The 15,168-nt window shown below is 45.2% G+C and overlaps 1 protein-coding gene across 1 annotated transcript; it reads right to left on the reverse strand.

The window, feature by feature from the left end:
* Positions 1-10,847: 10,847 nt before the first annotated feature.
* On the reverse strand, positions 10,848-14,886 carry GP1BB (glycoprotein Ib platelet subunit beta). Its single transcript, XM_081966976.1, has 2 exons — positions 14,593-14,886; positions 10,848-12,433 (listed from the first exon to the last, which is right to left on the reverse strand). Exon 2 carries the CDS (start codon positions 12,423-12,425, stop codon positions 11,820-11,822), a length of 606 nt encoding a protein of 201 aa, XP_081823102.1. The 5' UTR covers positions 12,426-12,433; positions 14,593-14,886; the 3' UTR covers positions 10,848-11,819.
* Positions 14,887-15,168: the final 282 nt, after the last annotated feature.

Genomic DNA, 15,168 nt, shown 5'->3' on the forward strand with positions numbered 1-15,168 from the left:
GATAGCACTAGCACTTAGATTTATATACCGCTTCACAGGGCTTTTACAGCCGCCTCTAAGCGGTTTACAGAGTCAGCCTCCTGCCCCCAACCATCTGGGTCCTCCTTTTACCCACCTCGGATGGATGGGAGGCTGAGTCAACCTGGAGCCTGGTGAGATTTGAACCGCCAAACTGCAGCTAGCAGTCAGCTGAAGTAGCCTCCAATACTGCACTCCAATCACTGCACCACTTCAGCTAGATGTTTCATGGAGCTCCTCACAAGACAGAACCAAAGCTAGAACATCATATGGTGTAGGGCAGTGATGGCGAAACTTTTCGGCACCGAATGCCCAAACCGGAACGCATGTGCATGCACATCAGCCAGTTGGTCTTTGCAAGCGCCAGAGCACCGGAAAACAAAAACGGCCCAGAAAATGTCCAAAAAACAGCCTGGAAATGGCCTGTGTTTTGGCTGTTTTGGGGGGCATTTTTAGCGCCATTTCCAGGGCATTTGGGGTCAAAAATGGCCTGAAAGACAGCCTGAAAACAGTCCATGAGTGGGGAGAGAATGGAGATTTTGTAGTATCCTTGCCCTGGAGTGGGGAGGGAATGGAGATTTTACAGTAACCTTCCCCTGGAGTGGGGAGGGAATGGAGATTTTACAGTAACCTTCCCCCAGGAGTGGGGAGGGAATGGAGATTTTACAGTAACCTTCCCCTGGAGTGGGGAGGGAATGGGGATTTTGCAGTATCCTTCCCCTGGAGTGGGGAGGGAATGGAGATTTTACAGTATCCTTCCCCCAGGAGTGGGGAGGGAATGGAGATTTTACAGTAACCTTCCCCTGGAGTGGGGAGGGAATGGGGATTTTGCAGTATCCTTCCCCTGGAGTGGGGAGGGAATGGAGATTTTACAGTATCCTTCCCCCAGGAGTGGGGAGGGAATGGAGATTTTACAGTAACCTTCCCCTGGAGTGGGGAGGGAATGGGGATTTTGCAGTATCCTTCCCCTGGAGTGGGGAGGGAATGGGGATTTTGCAGTATCCTTCCCCTGGAGTGGGGAGGGAATGGGGATTTTGCAGTATCCTTCCCCTGGAGTGGGGAGGGAATGGAGATTTTATAGTATCCTTCCCCTGGAGGGGGGAGGGAATGGGGATTTTGCAGTATCCTTCCCCTGAAGTGGGTAGGGAATGGGGATTTTGCAGTATCCTTCCCCTGGAGTGGGGAGGGAATGGAGATTTTGCAGTATCCTTTCCTTGCCACACCCACCAAGTCACGTCCACGGAATCGGTAATAAAAATTTTGCATTCCACCACTGACTGCAATATATTCATATCTTGCCACTGGCCACCCATTAAAACTTTTAAGGTAGAACTTAAGAGCCAAAGGACCTCCAGATATGTAACATAATTTTTAAAAATGATTTTTTTAAAAAAAAAAAATCAAAGCTAGCCGTAGAAGCAGGCAATCTATAACACAACAAACAATTCTCAGCTTTTTTTTTTTTTAAGAAGAATGGCCGATAATGAAGAACGGTGGGACTTGGTGTTGAATAGAACATAGAAACAGAATAAAATGCAGAACATTAGAATAGACAAAAATAAAAGGACTTTCCTCTTTCACAACCCAAAAAGCAATTTTCAAGTATTTCCACCCTCCGCTCTGACCAATAATGGAAATTGTTTCCATTCACAATGGAAACCTCAGCAACTTACACCCACAAGCAGAGGAAATATTTATTTATTTACTTTAAAGTGTTTACCTTTTGAATTGGCAACATGAAAGAAACAAAAGGTGGAAACACTTCCCCCCCCCTCCCTAAAAAAAAAGATACCTTAGGAAGAGTGATGTAGGCCCTTGGAAATGTCCCCAATTGTTGTGATAAAACCACCATCCTAAAGATTGCAATGGTGTGCCTAACTCTATGGCTGACAATGCAAGGGCACACTTTACTCCTCCAGTTATTTTAAAACTCAGAACGACAGAGAAGGAATGTCTTCCATAACCCAGCTCTTCTGAAGCCAGAGAAATAAATAGTTGCCTTCCAAAAGGTGTGATAAACATTTTCATAGGAAAAATAATAATAATAATAATAATAATAGCCTACCTTGTTAGCAATCAGAGACAGGCAGGAGCAGCTTCAATATTGAGGTAAACTAAAATGGAGGCGTCACTTCAGCTCAGGTGAAACCAATTAGTCTCCAAGACCAACTCCGAAAATGTCTAAATAGGGTCCATTCTTTGCTTATTCTGCTGTCTTTTTTTTATCCTCCCTCAATTTTGGAAGCTGGTTATCAGGAAAGAAGGAAACAAAGGCCAGTTGTCTTCTAGAAAAGCTGGGAATGTATATCTGTATATATATGTTGGTGCTACTTTAATTGCTCCCCTCACTGAATTTCCTTGAGGTTCTTCATCGTTATCTGGCAATTGGTGGCACCTGGATGGTCTCCTGAAGGATTTGGAAGCTAAGCAGGTTTGGGCCTGGTTAGCACTTGGATGGGTGAGCAACCAGGTTAGCCCGGTAGGCCAGCTTGGGGAGTTAAAGAAGCATCTCAGTAAAAGGCAGGACAAACCAGGTTTATGCTGTTGCCAAGATACTTCATGGAAGTATCCATGGCTTCAGCAGAGTCAGATTGAAGGTAAACTGAGGACTTTTTCTTTCTTTCCCTTTCCTTTTCTTCTTTCCTCCCTCCCTCCATCTCTTTCTCTTTCTTTCTTTCTCTTTCTTTTTCTTCCTTCCTCCCTCCCTCCTTTCCTTTTTCCTCCTTCCTCCCTCCCTTTCTTTTTCCTTCCTTCCTTCTTTCCTTCCTTCCCACTTTATCTCTTTTCCTTCCTCCCTCCCTTCCTTCCTTCCTCTCTTCTTTTTTCTTTCTTTCTCTCTTTCTTTCTTTTTCCCTTCCCTTCTTTCCTCCCTCCCTCCATTTCTTTCTTTCTCTTCCTTTCTTTCTCTTCCTCTTTTTCTTCCTTCCTCCCTTCCTTCCTTTTTTCCTCCCTCCCTTCCTTCTTCCTTCCATCCTTCCTTCTTTCCTTCCTTCCCACTTTATCTCTTTTCCTTCCTCCCTTCCTCCCTCCCTTTTTTCTTTCTTTCTCTCTTTTTCCCTTTCCTTCCCTTCTTTCCTCCATCCCTCCATTTCTTTCTTTCTTTTCCTTTCTTTCTCTTTTTTCCTTCCTTCCTACCTTTTTTCTTCCTTCCCTCCCTCCCTCCCTCCCTCCTCTTTCTTTCTTTCTTTCTTTCTTTCTTTCTTTCTTTCTTTCTTTCTTTCTTTCTTTCTTTCTTTCTTTCTTTCTTTCTTTCTTTCTTTCTTTCTTTCTTTCTTTCTACATTAACAATACCACTGTTCATTCCAGCCCCAATTTGAAGATAGACTCCTAAAGAGATAGAATTATGGGGAAATTTAGAAATTATTCATTGATACTTAGCAACCGCAGAGCAAATGCCCAGAAGGGGGTTTAATTATCTGATCATTATGGGATCCTTGGTTCTCTCTGATTGTTTTCTTGCAGACGTTCCATTACCCAACTAGGTAACATCATCAGTGCTAGAAGGGAGTCGGGTATGTGAAGAAGGAAGGTTGTGGGGGTCCTTGGTGCTCTCTGAGCTTGACTGCTTTCTCGTAGACATTTACAAACCCCAGTCACTTCTAGCCCTGATGATGTTACCTAGTTGGATCATGAAACGGCTGCAAGAAAACAACTAAGTTCAGAAATCACCAAGGACCCCACAGTCCTCCTCCTCCTCTCCACAAACCCCACTCCCTACTACCACTGATGATGTTACCTAGTCGGGTCCTGAAATGTCTACAAGAAAACACCCAAGCTCAGAGAGCACCGAGGATCCCATAATCACACACACACACACACACACACACACACACACACACACACACACTGGATACTCCACTCTCTTCTCACAATGATAATGTTACCTTAGTTGGATAATGAAACATCTGCAAGAAAACAACAAGCTCAGAGAGCACCAAGGACCCCCGCAATCCTCTGTCTCCTCCTTTTACTCCTCCTCCTCTCTTCAAGCCCCATTCTCTTCTAGCACTGATGATGTTACCTAGTTGGGTCATGAAACATCTGTAAGAAAACAAGGTCAGAGAGCAGCAGGGACCACACAATCATAATCCTCCTCCTCCTCTTTCTCCTCCTCCTCCTCCTCTCCACAAGTCCCACTCTCTTCTAGCACTGATGATGTTACCTAGTCAGGTCCTGAAACGTCTACAAGAAAACAACCAAGCTCAGAGACCACCAAGGACCACCTCACCATTCAACCCTGAGCTTACAAAAATTCCCTTCTATTGATATCCGATCGGCGTTCTCACAATGCTGAGAAGAGCTTCATTTTTAATTTAAATTATATCCGTCTCATTGTAAACGTTGGAGGGTTTAGGATGCAGGTTCCATATCCTCCCCTTGGCTTGAAGAGGATAAAACTCTTCCAATAGGGAGGCCCAAGCAAGAAGATGTAATGACAGAGAATTGCCCCCCCCCCCCCGCCGCCGCCCCCTGCCCGGCCAACCCTTCCGTGAACTTCCTCTCCTATTGATCAAAACTTTTGGCCAATCTTCAATTGTTTCAAACCAAAGCTTAAAACGTCTCGTAACAAAGGGAGTGGATGGGTGAAAAGAAGCAACAGAGGAAGAAGAGGCAAGGAAGGGAAAAAAAAAAGACTCCGACTCTTTTCTTTCCCCTCTTGCAAAATGGGTGGAATGTCCTGCAAAGGCGCTTGGCGTTTGCCTAGCTAACGACCGAAAACAATGCTGAGGTTTGGTTGGACGCTGATGGATCGTTGATGGACAAGATAAAACACCCAAAGAGCTGCAGAAATTGCAATTACACGGACATTTCCACACACACACACGCACAGGCAGCGCGCCCTATTATTTGACCAAGAAAGAGTCTGTTGCTTCTTGCTTCCTTAGGCAGATAAGAGGAGAAGGGCCCTGCGGTCATCAGTAAACAGGGCAACATTTCCTCGGACCTCGTACAATGGCCGGCCGTCACCGGGTTGACCTGGCACCCAGAAATTCCTCTGCTAAGACAATAGACTGGATGTATACTCAGGGGTGGGGGGAAATAAGTTACTTTTTCTACAGGGAATGAATAGCCCATGAAGAGATGGCTATCACCCAAGAGGAGGACGCAAGTTGCATAGACAATGGCTGGTCTTTAGCCCAGGAGTCATCCGTCACAGGGGAACAAAAGCTGTTGTCAATCCCACAACAAGTCGGTCCTCCAGGCATGTCATCCGTGGCTCGCTTGGGATGACAACTACACAACTCAGCTTGGAACTGAAAGGAAGAGAGAATGGCCTGGCGCGGTTGAAGTACCCATGTTATTTCCTGCCGAAGGTAGTCAATGGACTTCCCTGTTAATCTGTAATCAAAGCGTCCTCGGAGATGCCCAGTGCTTGGGGTGGGGGTGGGGGGTTGGACTAGATGACCTACAAGGTCCCTTCTAATTCTGTTAAACTGTAATAATCAAAGCATGCTTGGAGATGCCCAATGCTTGGTGGGTGGTGGGGGGGTTGGGCTAGATGACCTACAAGGTCCCTGCTAATTCTGTTAAACTGTAATAATCAAAGCATGCTTGGAGATGCCCAATGCTTGGTGGGTGGGTTGGACTAGATGACCTCCAAGGTCCCTTCCAACTCTTAATATTCTATTTTCTCGGTTCTAGTTGCAAAGAAAATTTGCAACACAAGCTTTAGCTGTTTGGGCACATGAACTTGGCATGTTGTCATTGTTAGTTGCAAAGTCATGTCCCACCCATCGTGACCCCATGGACCACATTCCTCCAGGCCTTCCTGTCCTCTACCATCCTCTGGAGTCCATTTAAGCTCATGCCTACTTCTTCAGTGACTCCCTCCTGCCACCTCCTTCTCTGCCGTCCCATTCTTCTTTTGCCCTCCATCGTTCCCAGCATGAGGCTCTTCCCCAGGGAGTCCTTCCTTCTCACTAGGTGGCCAACGTCTTTGAGTTTCCTCTTCAGGATCTGGGCTTCTAAAGAGCAGTCAGGGTGGATCTCCTCTAGGACTGACCGGTTGGATGGCCTTGCAGCCCAAGGGACTCGCAGGAATCTTCTCCAGCACCAGAGTTCAAAGGTTTCCATTCTTTGACGCTCAGCCTTTCTTACGGTCCAACTATGGTCCAACTTTTTAACTCTTGGGTGGGAGGGGTGGATCTCCTGTAAATTTAGTTCTTTCACCCTCCTTTCCAATTTCCCATCTCCTTTCTGTCTTCCTCTAGACTTTTGTGAGTCACATTTGGTGACGCTCTGCTTATTTTTCTGCTGTCGGGGAAAAATGCCCCAGAACAGAATTGAAGCCTTCTCCCATTAATCAAAACTAGCGAGCTTTCTATAGGGAGACACAAAATCGCTGTGTTTTCTCCCTTAGTGCTGAAGCAAGGTCAGCAGGAGGCCGGGGAAGAAGGGGGGGTGGGGGGTGGGCAGAGGCCTGGTCCAGCCACCCCCACCTTGAGTTAGATTAACATTTTATTCCGAAGCCTATTTATCAAAGTCAAGAGCGTAGCATAAAGTGGCACCAGAAAAGCGAGGGGTGGGGGGGAAACCCATCTGAGCAGACAAGACGTATCATTTGGTTCCCCCCCCCATCCATTTCTCGGGCTTAATTTTGTCCCCAAATCCCCAAAACCATAATTTGGTGGGTGTGATCTGACCAAGATTACCAATCCTGGCTCTCGTGGGGAAAAAAAATCATCTAGATTTTTCATATGGTGAAAATGCTGAGACCGAAAGCTGAATGAAGCTTTCAAAGGTGCTAGGAATTAAATTTCACAGAATAAGAGAAGGAAGGGAGGAGGATTTTTGAAATAGCTAACAAGTGCCATTATGTGGTTGTGTTTTTAAGTATGAATAAGTTCAGGCAGAAGCACGTTCAAATAATTGTAGTCAAATGAGAATTGTGATATATTGATGGTAAGATAAATAAAGATTTTTGATTTGAAGTGTATAATCTATAACTATGACTCTGGAAGAAATGCGCGAAAGTTATTTGTAACCAATTGACACGTTTTCTACAAGATGTATTGAAGGATGATTCTTTTTTTGTGTGTTTATGTTCAATTAAAATAAAAAAAATTCTTTAAAAAAAGAGAAGGAAGGAAGGAAGGAAGGAAGGAAGGAAGGAAGGAAGGAAGGAAGGAAGGAAGGAAAATAGAATAACAATAGAAGTGTTGGATGGGACCTTGGAGGTCTTCTAGTCCAACCCCCTGCTCAGGCAGGAAACCCTACATTGCTTCAGACAAATGGTTATCCAATCTCTTCTTAAAAACTTCCAGTGTTGGGACATTCACAACTTCTGGAGGCAACTTCTGTTCCACTGGTTAATTGTTCTCACTGTCAGGAAATGTCTCCTCAGTTCTAAGTAGCTTCTGTCCTTGATTAGTTTCCACCCATTGTCTCTTGTCCTGCCTTCAGGTGCTTTGGAGAATAGTTTGACTCCCTCTTCTTTGTGGCAACCCCTGAGATATTGGAAGACTGCTATCATGTCTCTCCTAGTCCTTTCTATTAAACTAGACATGCCCAGTTCCTGCAACCGTCCTTCATATGTTTTAGCCTCCAGTCCCCTAATCATCCTTGTGGCTCTTCTCTGCACTCTTTCAGCCTTTGTGAGTTAAAGTCCACACATCTTCAAGGGGCAATTATGGAAGTTGATGGCCACACATCTTCAAGGGGTCAAGGTTGAGAAACCCTGGGGGATTTTGGGAGTTGAAGTCCACACATCTGCAAGGGGTCAAGGTTGAGAAATAAGAGGAGGTTTTGGAAATTGAAGTCCACACATCTTCAAGTAACCAAGGTTAAGAAACACTGTTATATACTATTGGGCTACCATAGTAGAAAAGGTTTAAGCTTTGAATGTAGACCCACCATATAGATGGCACTGACAAAAACTGAATTATGTTAACGATTTTCAATACCTGTAAGAATAGATCTTTATCTGGCAATGTCCGCAACACAGAGGGAGACACAATTCTATTGCTAGAAACCAGTCATAAGAATGCAACAAAGGGTACTATCACTCACAATGCATCTATTGGGACCCTGACAGGTACTAGGGAGCAGGGGTGGGTTTCGGCAGATACTACTTCTGGTTTGCTCATGGGCGCACTTAATGTGAGCTGTGCGGGCACACGCAGTGCAATAGAAATTGTTCTGCGCAAAAGCAGAAGCAAAAAAACAAGATGGCGGCACCTCTGGCGCTGCCCAGAGAACTGGTTTGCGGGTCACTGCCGGTTCCAAGTACCCAGGCTACCAAACTACTACCGGTTCGACCGAAGCAGTCCCAACCAGTAGGAACCCACCACTGCCAGGGAGTGAGAGTTCCTTATTTCTACTACTGATATATTACCCGATATCTACCGTGTTCCCCCCCCCCCTTATTATTTTTGAGGTGCAGGAGGCGGCGAGCGTGGTCACCTCATGGCTGCTGCTGTGTTGCAATATTTTTGGGGAGGGCTTATTTTAGCGCATGCGCTCAAAAGCTCAATTGGACTTATTATCTGGGGAGGTCTTATTTTGGGGAAAAACAGGGTATTATAGTAGGATATAGAATATAAAATATATATACAGGATGTATTTTATTTTTGAAAAAGTATAATCTTGTGCCCTGGGATAGTTGTTCTGTTGTATTTATGAATGCACTAGAGGAGTTTTTTTTAATTTTTCTCGTCTGTCTGCAGAGCGTTGGTTTTCTATATATTATTTGCATTCATAAAATGCAACAATTATCCAGAGAAAGAAGCAAACCCCAAGAAAATTCCCGCCTTGGTGCAGCCTGGTTTTTCTACAAAGTCGATGTTAGCGGGTCCTATAACATAGCCCTTGTCTCAGAAATGAAATCTCTTTTCTTCTTTGATAGAGAGAAAGAAGTTAGCATTTGCCCTGACAAGGAAGACACCCATTTGCTAATGAAATGAAAAGGGTGGAAAAAAATGTGTAATGGAGTTTGGCCGCCCCCTTCTGGGGACAGAGAAAATACTTTTCTGCAACTGAGATTTCAAAAAGAATTTTTTTAAAAAAATCAAACTGGCATGGATTGAAAAAGGGGCAGAGAGAGGGAGAGAGAAAGAAGAAGAGAGGGAGAAAGAGGGAGGAGGAGAGAGAATGGAGGGAGAGAGACGAAGAGAATTGAGATAGAGGGGAGGAAGAAGGAGAGAGAAAGATGGAGGGAGGGAGAAAGAGTAAGGGGAGAGAGAAAGAGGGGAAAGGAAATAGAGAGAGAAAGAAGGAGAGAGGGAGAGAAAGAGGGAGGGGGAGAGAGAAAGGAGAGAGAGAGAGGAAGAGAATTGAGATAGAGGGGAGGAAGAAGGAGAGAGAGAGAAAGATGGAGGGAGGGAGAAAGAGTAAGGGGAGAGAGAAAGAGGGAAAGGAAATAGAGAAAGAAGGAGAGAGGGAGAGAAAGAGAGAGGGGGAGAGAAAGAGGGAGAGAGAGAGGAAGAGAGAGAGAGGAAGAGAATTGAGATAGAGGGGAGGAAGAAGGGGAGAGAGAGAAAGATGGAGGGAGGGAGAAAGAGTAAGGGGAGAGAGAAAGAGGGAAAGGAAATAGAGAGAGAAAGAAGGAGGGAGAGAGAGAAAAAGTGAGGGGGAGAGAGAAGAGAGAGAGAGAAAGAAGGAGAGAGAAAGATTAAGCAACACAACCTTCACTGCGTTGTTTGAAAGAGAAAGGAGCTTGATGGGACAATAAGTCTTTGAAAAGAAGCCCGAATAATCTCTCTGCTATGTAATCTCTTTAACCTGCCTAATCACAGAGTTGGAAGGGGCCTTGGAGGTCTTCTAATCCAACCTCCCGCTCAAGCAGGAGACCCGTACAAACGATTGTCCGATTTCCTCTTAAAAACCACCTGTGAAGTTTTTTTTTAAAAAAGAGTTTTAAAAACTGCATTTTAATAACTTGAGATTAAAACTGAGGTTTAATCAACCGAAGCTGATCCAGATTGAAGGGGAAGGAGGACCGTATTAATACAGTGAATTTTTTTTAAAAGCAACCAGTTATCACATGGCATTTAACAGAGTAATAAAACAGCGAAGGATTATACAGGCAGTTTCTTGACTTACAATTGGGACCAGAATTTCTGCCGTTAGGCAAGACGGTTATTAAATGAATCACACAGTCAATAAGAGAATGGGGCTTCTTCCCCCACTGACTTTTCTTTGCCAGAAGATGGCGGAGAAGGTCCCAAATTTTGACCCTGGGATGCTACAACTGTCGTAACTATAACCCAAATGCCCAAATGGTTTGATTACATACAGATACAAATTAACAGAGTTGGAAGGGACCTTTTCGGTCATCTAGTCCACTCCCCCCCCCCCCAAAGCAGGAGACCCTACACCATTTCTGACAGGTGGCAGTCCAGTCTCTTCTTGAAAGCTTCCAGGGATGAAGCTCCCACAACTTCTGAAGGCAACTTCTGTTCCATTGGGTAACTGTGAGGACCGGTTGTAAATTACATTTTTCAGTGTCAATGGAACTTTGAATAGCCACTAAATGGATGGTTGTAAGTCAAGGACTATCTGTGCATAATATAAGGGGCATCAGACAACCTTTGGCCTTGAGGGGGGCTCAATCATGAGTCCCAAACCATTTTTTACAATTATAGGAAGATTCTACGGAGTTTAAGTATCAAATAAGAGTCCAGCAAATGGCAGCCTTTTCCATTTTGTCGGTCCATAATTATGTTTATCCATCCCAAATATCATCTTCTTCTTCTTCTTCTTCTTTTCTTCTTCTTCTTCTTCTTCTTCTTCTTCTTCTTCTTCTTCTTCTTCTTCTTCTTCTTCTTCTTCTTCTTCTTCTTCTTCTCCTCCTCCTTCTCCTCCTCCTCCTCCTCCTCCTCCTCCTCCTCCTCCTCCTCCTCCTCCTCCTCCTCCTCCTCCTCCTCCTCCAAAATGCAAGCATCTTCCAAATTCTGCCTAGAACTTCCAAGGTTCTCCAAGGAAATAAGACATTTGGGGAAAAGCTATTCCTGTGTCATCAATCGATACTCCACCCAAAGGTCTTTTTTTCAAAAGGCAGCTGGACTTTCTTAGTTTGTTTCCTTGAAGACATTTCGCTTCCCATCCAAGAAGCTTCTTCAGTTGAAGAAAGAAGAAGCTTCCTGGAACTGAAGAAGCTTCTTGGATGAGAAGCAAAAGGTCTTCACAAGGGGAAAAAAAAACCTAAGGAAGTCCAGTTGCCTTTTGAAAAGCACTTTTGGGACAACCATGACCTGGTGTTGTAGCCCGCCAGTGGCTAGCGGAGCTGGCGTCAGATTCGAAGAGTGGGGAGATTGGGGAGGAACATGGGCCAGTCCTGGAGTCTGGAGAAGGCTCTAATGCGGGCTCTGCGTCAGAGGCAGAGATGGGGCTGTCTGATAGTTATCAGCTGCCTTCGGAGTCAGAGATCAGTGGGGCAGAAGAACAGATGGAGCCTGTTTCCAGTGTGAGCATGTGCAGAGTTGCCAGACGAAGGGAACAGCTAAAGAACAGGGGTCGACTTGGGAGTGAGGCCACAGGTGGATGATGAATGGCCCCTCCCAGAGGAAATAAAAGAGGAGCGAAGGGGGAGTGGAGTTTGCAGGAGACCATCAGTTCGCTTCATTGGTTTGGGACTCTCCAAGACTCCTTGCCAAGTTTTGCAAATATCGGCCTGGCAGCTCTCCAAGCCAGATAAGGTCTGTGACTGTAAATCCTCCCTTGAAAGACTTTGCTGGATGTGAATGAGCAGAATTCACAGTTAATTATTAAAGAGGGGGGGTTGGTCAGGACAAGGAGTTTGTTTCATGCTCTTGGGAAGCCTCGGCCAGAACACCTGGGTGATTGAGAATCTCCACGGACCTTCAGTCAATACTGTTCTTACGAGCGCTTTCCCACGGATCCGTATTCTCATAAAACTCCGCCATTGTCCTCCTGGCTTCCTTGGCTATCCGCTGGAACCTGCAGATGTAGAAGACCACCAGAAGCAGCAAGATGGCCTGCACCAGGACGAAGACAAAGAGGCAGATCTGGGCCACCAGAGCCACACCGCAATACCAGGACTGGCAGGAAGAGATTATCTCATCTTCGGACAGGTAGGTGATAATCCGACCTTGAAGGTGGGCAGGGGCCGAACACACCACGTCGCGATAGAGAGTCCGGTTGTCTTGCCACTGGAGCCAGGAGCGGAGGTAGAGGATTTTGCAGGTGCATTCCCAAGGATTCCCCCGCAGGTAAACAGCCTGGAGGTTATGCAGGTTGTCGAAGAGACCTTTGGGGATGAAGGTCAGGTAGTTGTTGTTGAGGTACAGCTTGTCGGTGGAGGATGAGAAGGAGAGGGGGATCATGCCGTCCGTGAGATCGGTCGACATGCAGTCGACGACGCTGGCGGCACAACGGCAAGGGCTGGGGCAGTCCGGGGTGACAAGAGGGAGCAAGATGAAGATGAAGAAGAAGCTGCCGAGACTCATCTTCTACTCTGAAAGACACAGAAATCAATTCAATTCAAGGTCGTTTCAATTCAGAAATCATCAACTACAGCAGGGATGTCAAACTCAAGGCCCAGGATGTGGCCCACACCACCATGTGATCAGGCCAGTGTAGATTCGGACCGGTCCGGTGGTGGGAGAACCGGCTGTTAACTTTCTAAGCAGTTCGGAGAACCGGTTATTGCAGGGGTGTCCAAACTTGGGAACTTTAAGACTTGTGGACTTCAACTCCCAGAATTCCCCAGCCAGCATGGCTGGCTGGGGAATTCTGGGAGTTGAAGTCCACAAGTCTTAAAGTTCCCAAGTTTGGACACCCCTGGGTTATTGGAAGAAAGCTTATTTTGTTTTTCCCCACTTTACAGGGCTAATCCTGTAAGGAAGGCAGGAAACATTCTGGTGGTGTTTCTAGCCTCATCTTTATTCCCCTGCTTATAGAAACTGCCTCTTCGGTTAACCCTTATTCCATTGTCACAGCTAAGGCGAAGCGCCCATCGATATGAGTGCCGTTGAGTTGGCCACACCCACACAACCACCAAGCCACGCCTACCCAGCTGGTTATTAGAGCAGAGAACCGCTTGTTAAATTATTTGAATCCCACCATTGGCCTGGTCTACCCAATGTGAAGAGGAAACATGACAGCAATTTGGGGAGTGGTCTCAGGTGGGCTACGCCCGCCCAGTCGGCCATGCCCGCTCAGCCACCTCTAAATCACCCACAGCCCTGATTCTCTGCCCTTTGAAACCTGGAGTTGGCATGCTTAATAAAAGCCGTTTTGCGGCATTTGTGGGGTTGCCACAAGGGGGAGAAGGGGGTCAAATTATTTTCCAAGGCACCACAAGGCAAGATGAGAAACAATGGATGGAAACTAATCCAAAACTAGGAAGCAACCTGGAATTAAGGAGAAACTTCCTAACATTGAGGACCATTAACCAGTGGAACAGCTGGCCACCAGAAGTTGTGGGTACTCTATCACTGGAGGTTTTTAACAGGAGACTGAACAGCCACTTGTCTGAATTGGTATAGGGTCTCCTGCTTGAGCAAGGGGTTGGACTAGGAGACCTCCAAGGTCCCTTCCAACTCTGTTATTCTATGTCCTCTATGAGCGATGTACATTAATGCCTTGAACAAAGCCTACCATGGAAAGATGCAACATTCAAATATTGGACATCTTCTAAACGAAAGACACACAGAGTTGGAAAGTTACTTCTCTCTCAGAAACTGACCAAGAGAAACACAAATGAGGGGCAAGAGGTTAATATGGGTGGGGGGAAAATGCTGAAAATACAAACCAGTTAGAAAATTCTATTAAGATATACAGAGACACCAAAAGAGCAGAGAGGGAAAAAGGATAAATGCTATAAAAAAAAGGACAATTCCAAAATAGAGAAACAGTGGGAAGCAAAAAAAGAGAAATCCTAGGGAGGGTTACTCAAATAATTCAAAGAAGAATGATAGGGAAAATCCTGAAGAAGAGATATGATGCATATAAAAAGGGGAAGAAAGGAAATTAAGAGTAGGGGATAGAAGGACAAACAGAAAATTGAGGAAAAATGGAACATCAAAGAGAGCAAGAGATAAGAGAAATTGGCTAGGAAAGGAGGAAGGGAAAGAAGAGATGTATTAGCAGAAAATAAAATATGTTAATACTGCTAATGATATATAGTTTAAAAGAAATAACATGGCTAATTGTGGATAACCAATTGAGTAAAATGCTTGTTAGCGTAAAATTGAATGGGGTGATATATGCTAGCTATAGAAATTAGAAGAACAAATGGGAAATGAAAGGATACATTTGGTATCTTTTTTTTCCTGAAAAATGATATTGTCTACGGGTTAAGAATAAACGTAAATTTAAGATGGAAATATGGGAAGAAAATAATGGGGCCGAAATTGGAAATGGTAATGTGATGTAAAACAAATTATGTATAAGAGAGAATGTAAAAGTGGGGGGGGGGGGGGAAACCCAAGTAATACTTTGTAAGAGAATTTAAAAACTTGTAACAAAACATAAAAAAAATATTGGAAAGTTACTTCTCTCTCTAAAGATCTCCTGATGACCTCCTCAAATAGTCAAAGGTAAACTATTCATTTCCCCTGGTGGGAAAAATTCCTATATAAGTGGGGGGGGGGAAACCAATTGAGGACTTACCTCTCCTTATGTAGCTTCCCTCTGGAATGAGACGGAAAGGACAACTGGCTGGTAGAGCAAAGAAGCAGAAGTTGAGTTGATAACCACCACGTATGTTCCAGAAAGATAAGTGGGACACTCGTTCTCCTTAGTCATTCTCTGGAAATCCCTGGAGGTTGTCCTCTGACGGGGCCTCCCCCGCCCCACAAGCCGACATCTCCGAGTATCCCATTTCAAGGCTTGAATGCAAGCAATGTTGGACTCGTAACAAACCCCATTGATGAAGTCCATTGATGTAACATCCTGCTCACTTTATGATTGAATTAATTTGACAACCTCCTAAGTGAGTGCAGGACATGGGACCCAGAGAGCAAACCTGATGAGTTGTGTAGGATAAGGCATCCCCAAAAGATGCTAGCTGGGTTCAAGCAGGGGTGGGTTCCTGCCAGTTCTAACCTCTTCTATAGAAGAGGTTCCACAAATCTACAGTGCCGTTTAGAACCGCTTCCAGCTGCCTCCCCCCCGCCCGCCCGCACATCATCAAGATGAAGAACGAGAGGAGGAATTCTGGGAGTTGAAGTCCACAAGTCTTAAAGC

The sequence above is a fragment of the Natrix helvetica genome, assembly GCF_964273705.1.
Source record: "Natrix helvetica genome assembly, chromosome: 14".
NCBI lineage: Eukaryota > Metazoa > Chordata > Lepidosauria > Squamata > Natricidae > Natrix > Natrix helvetica.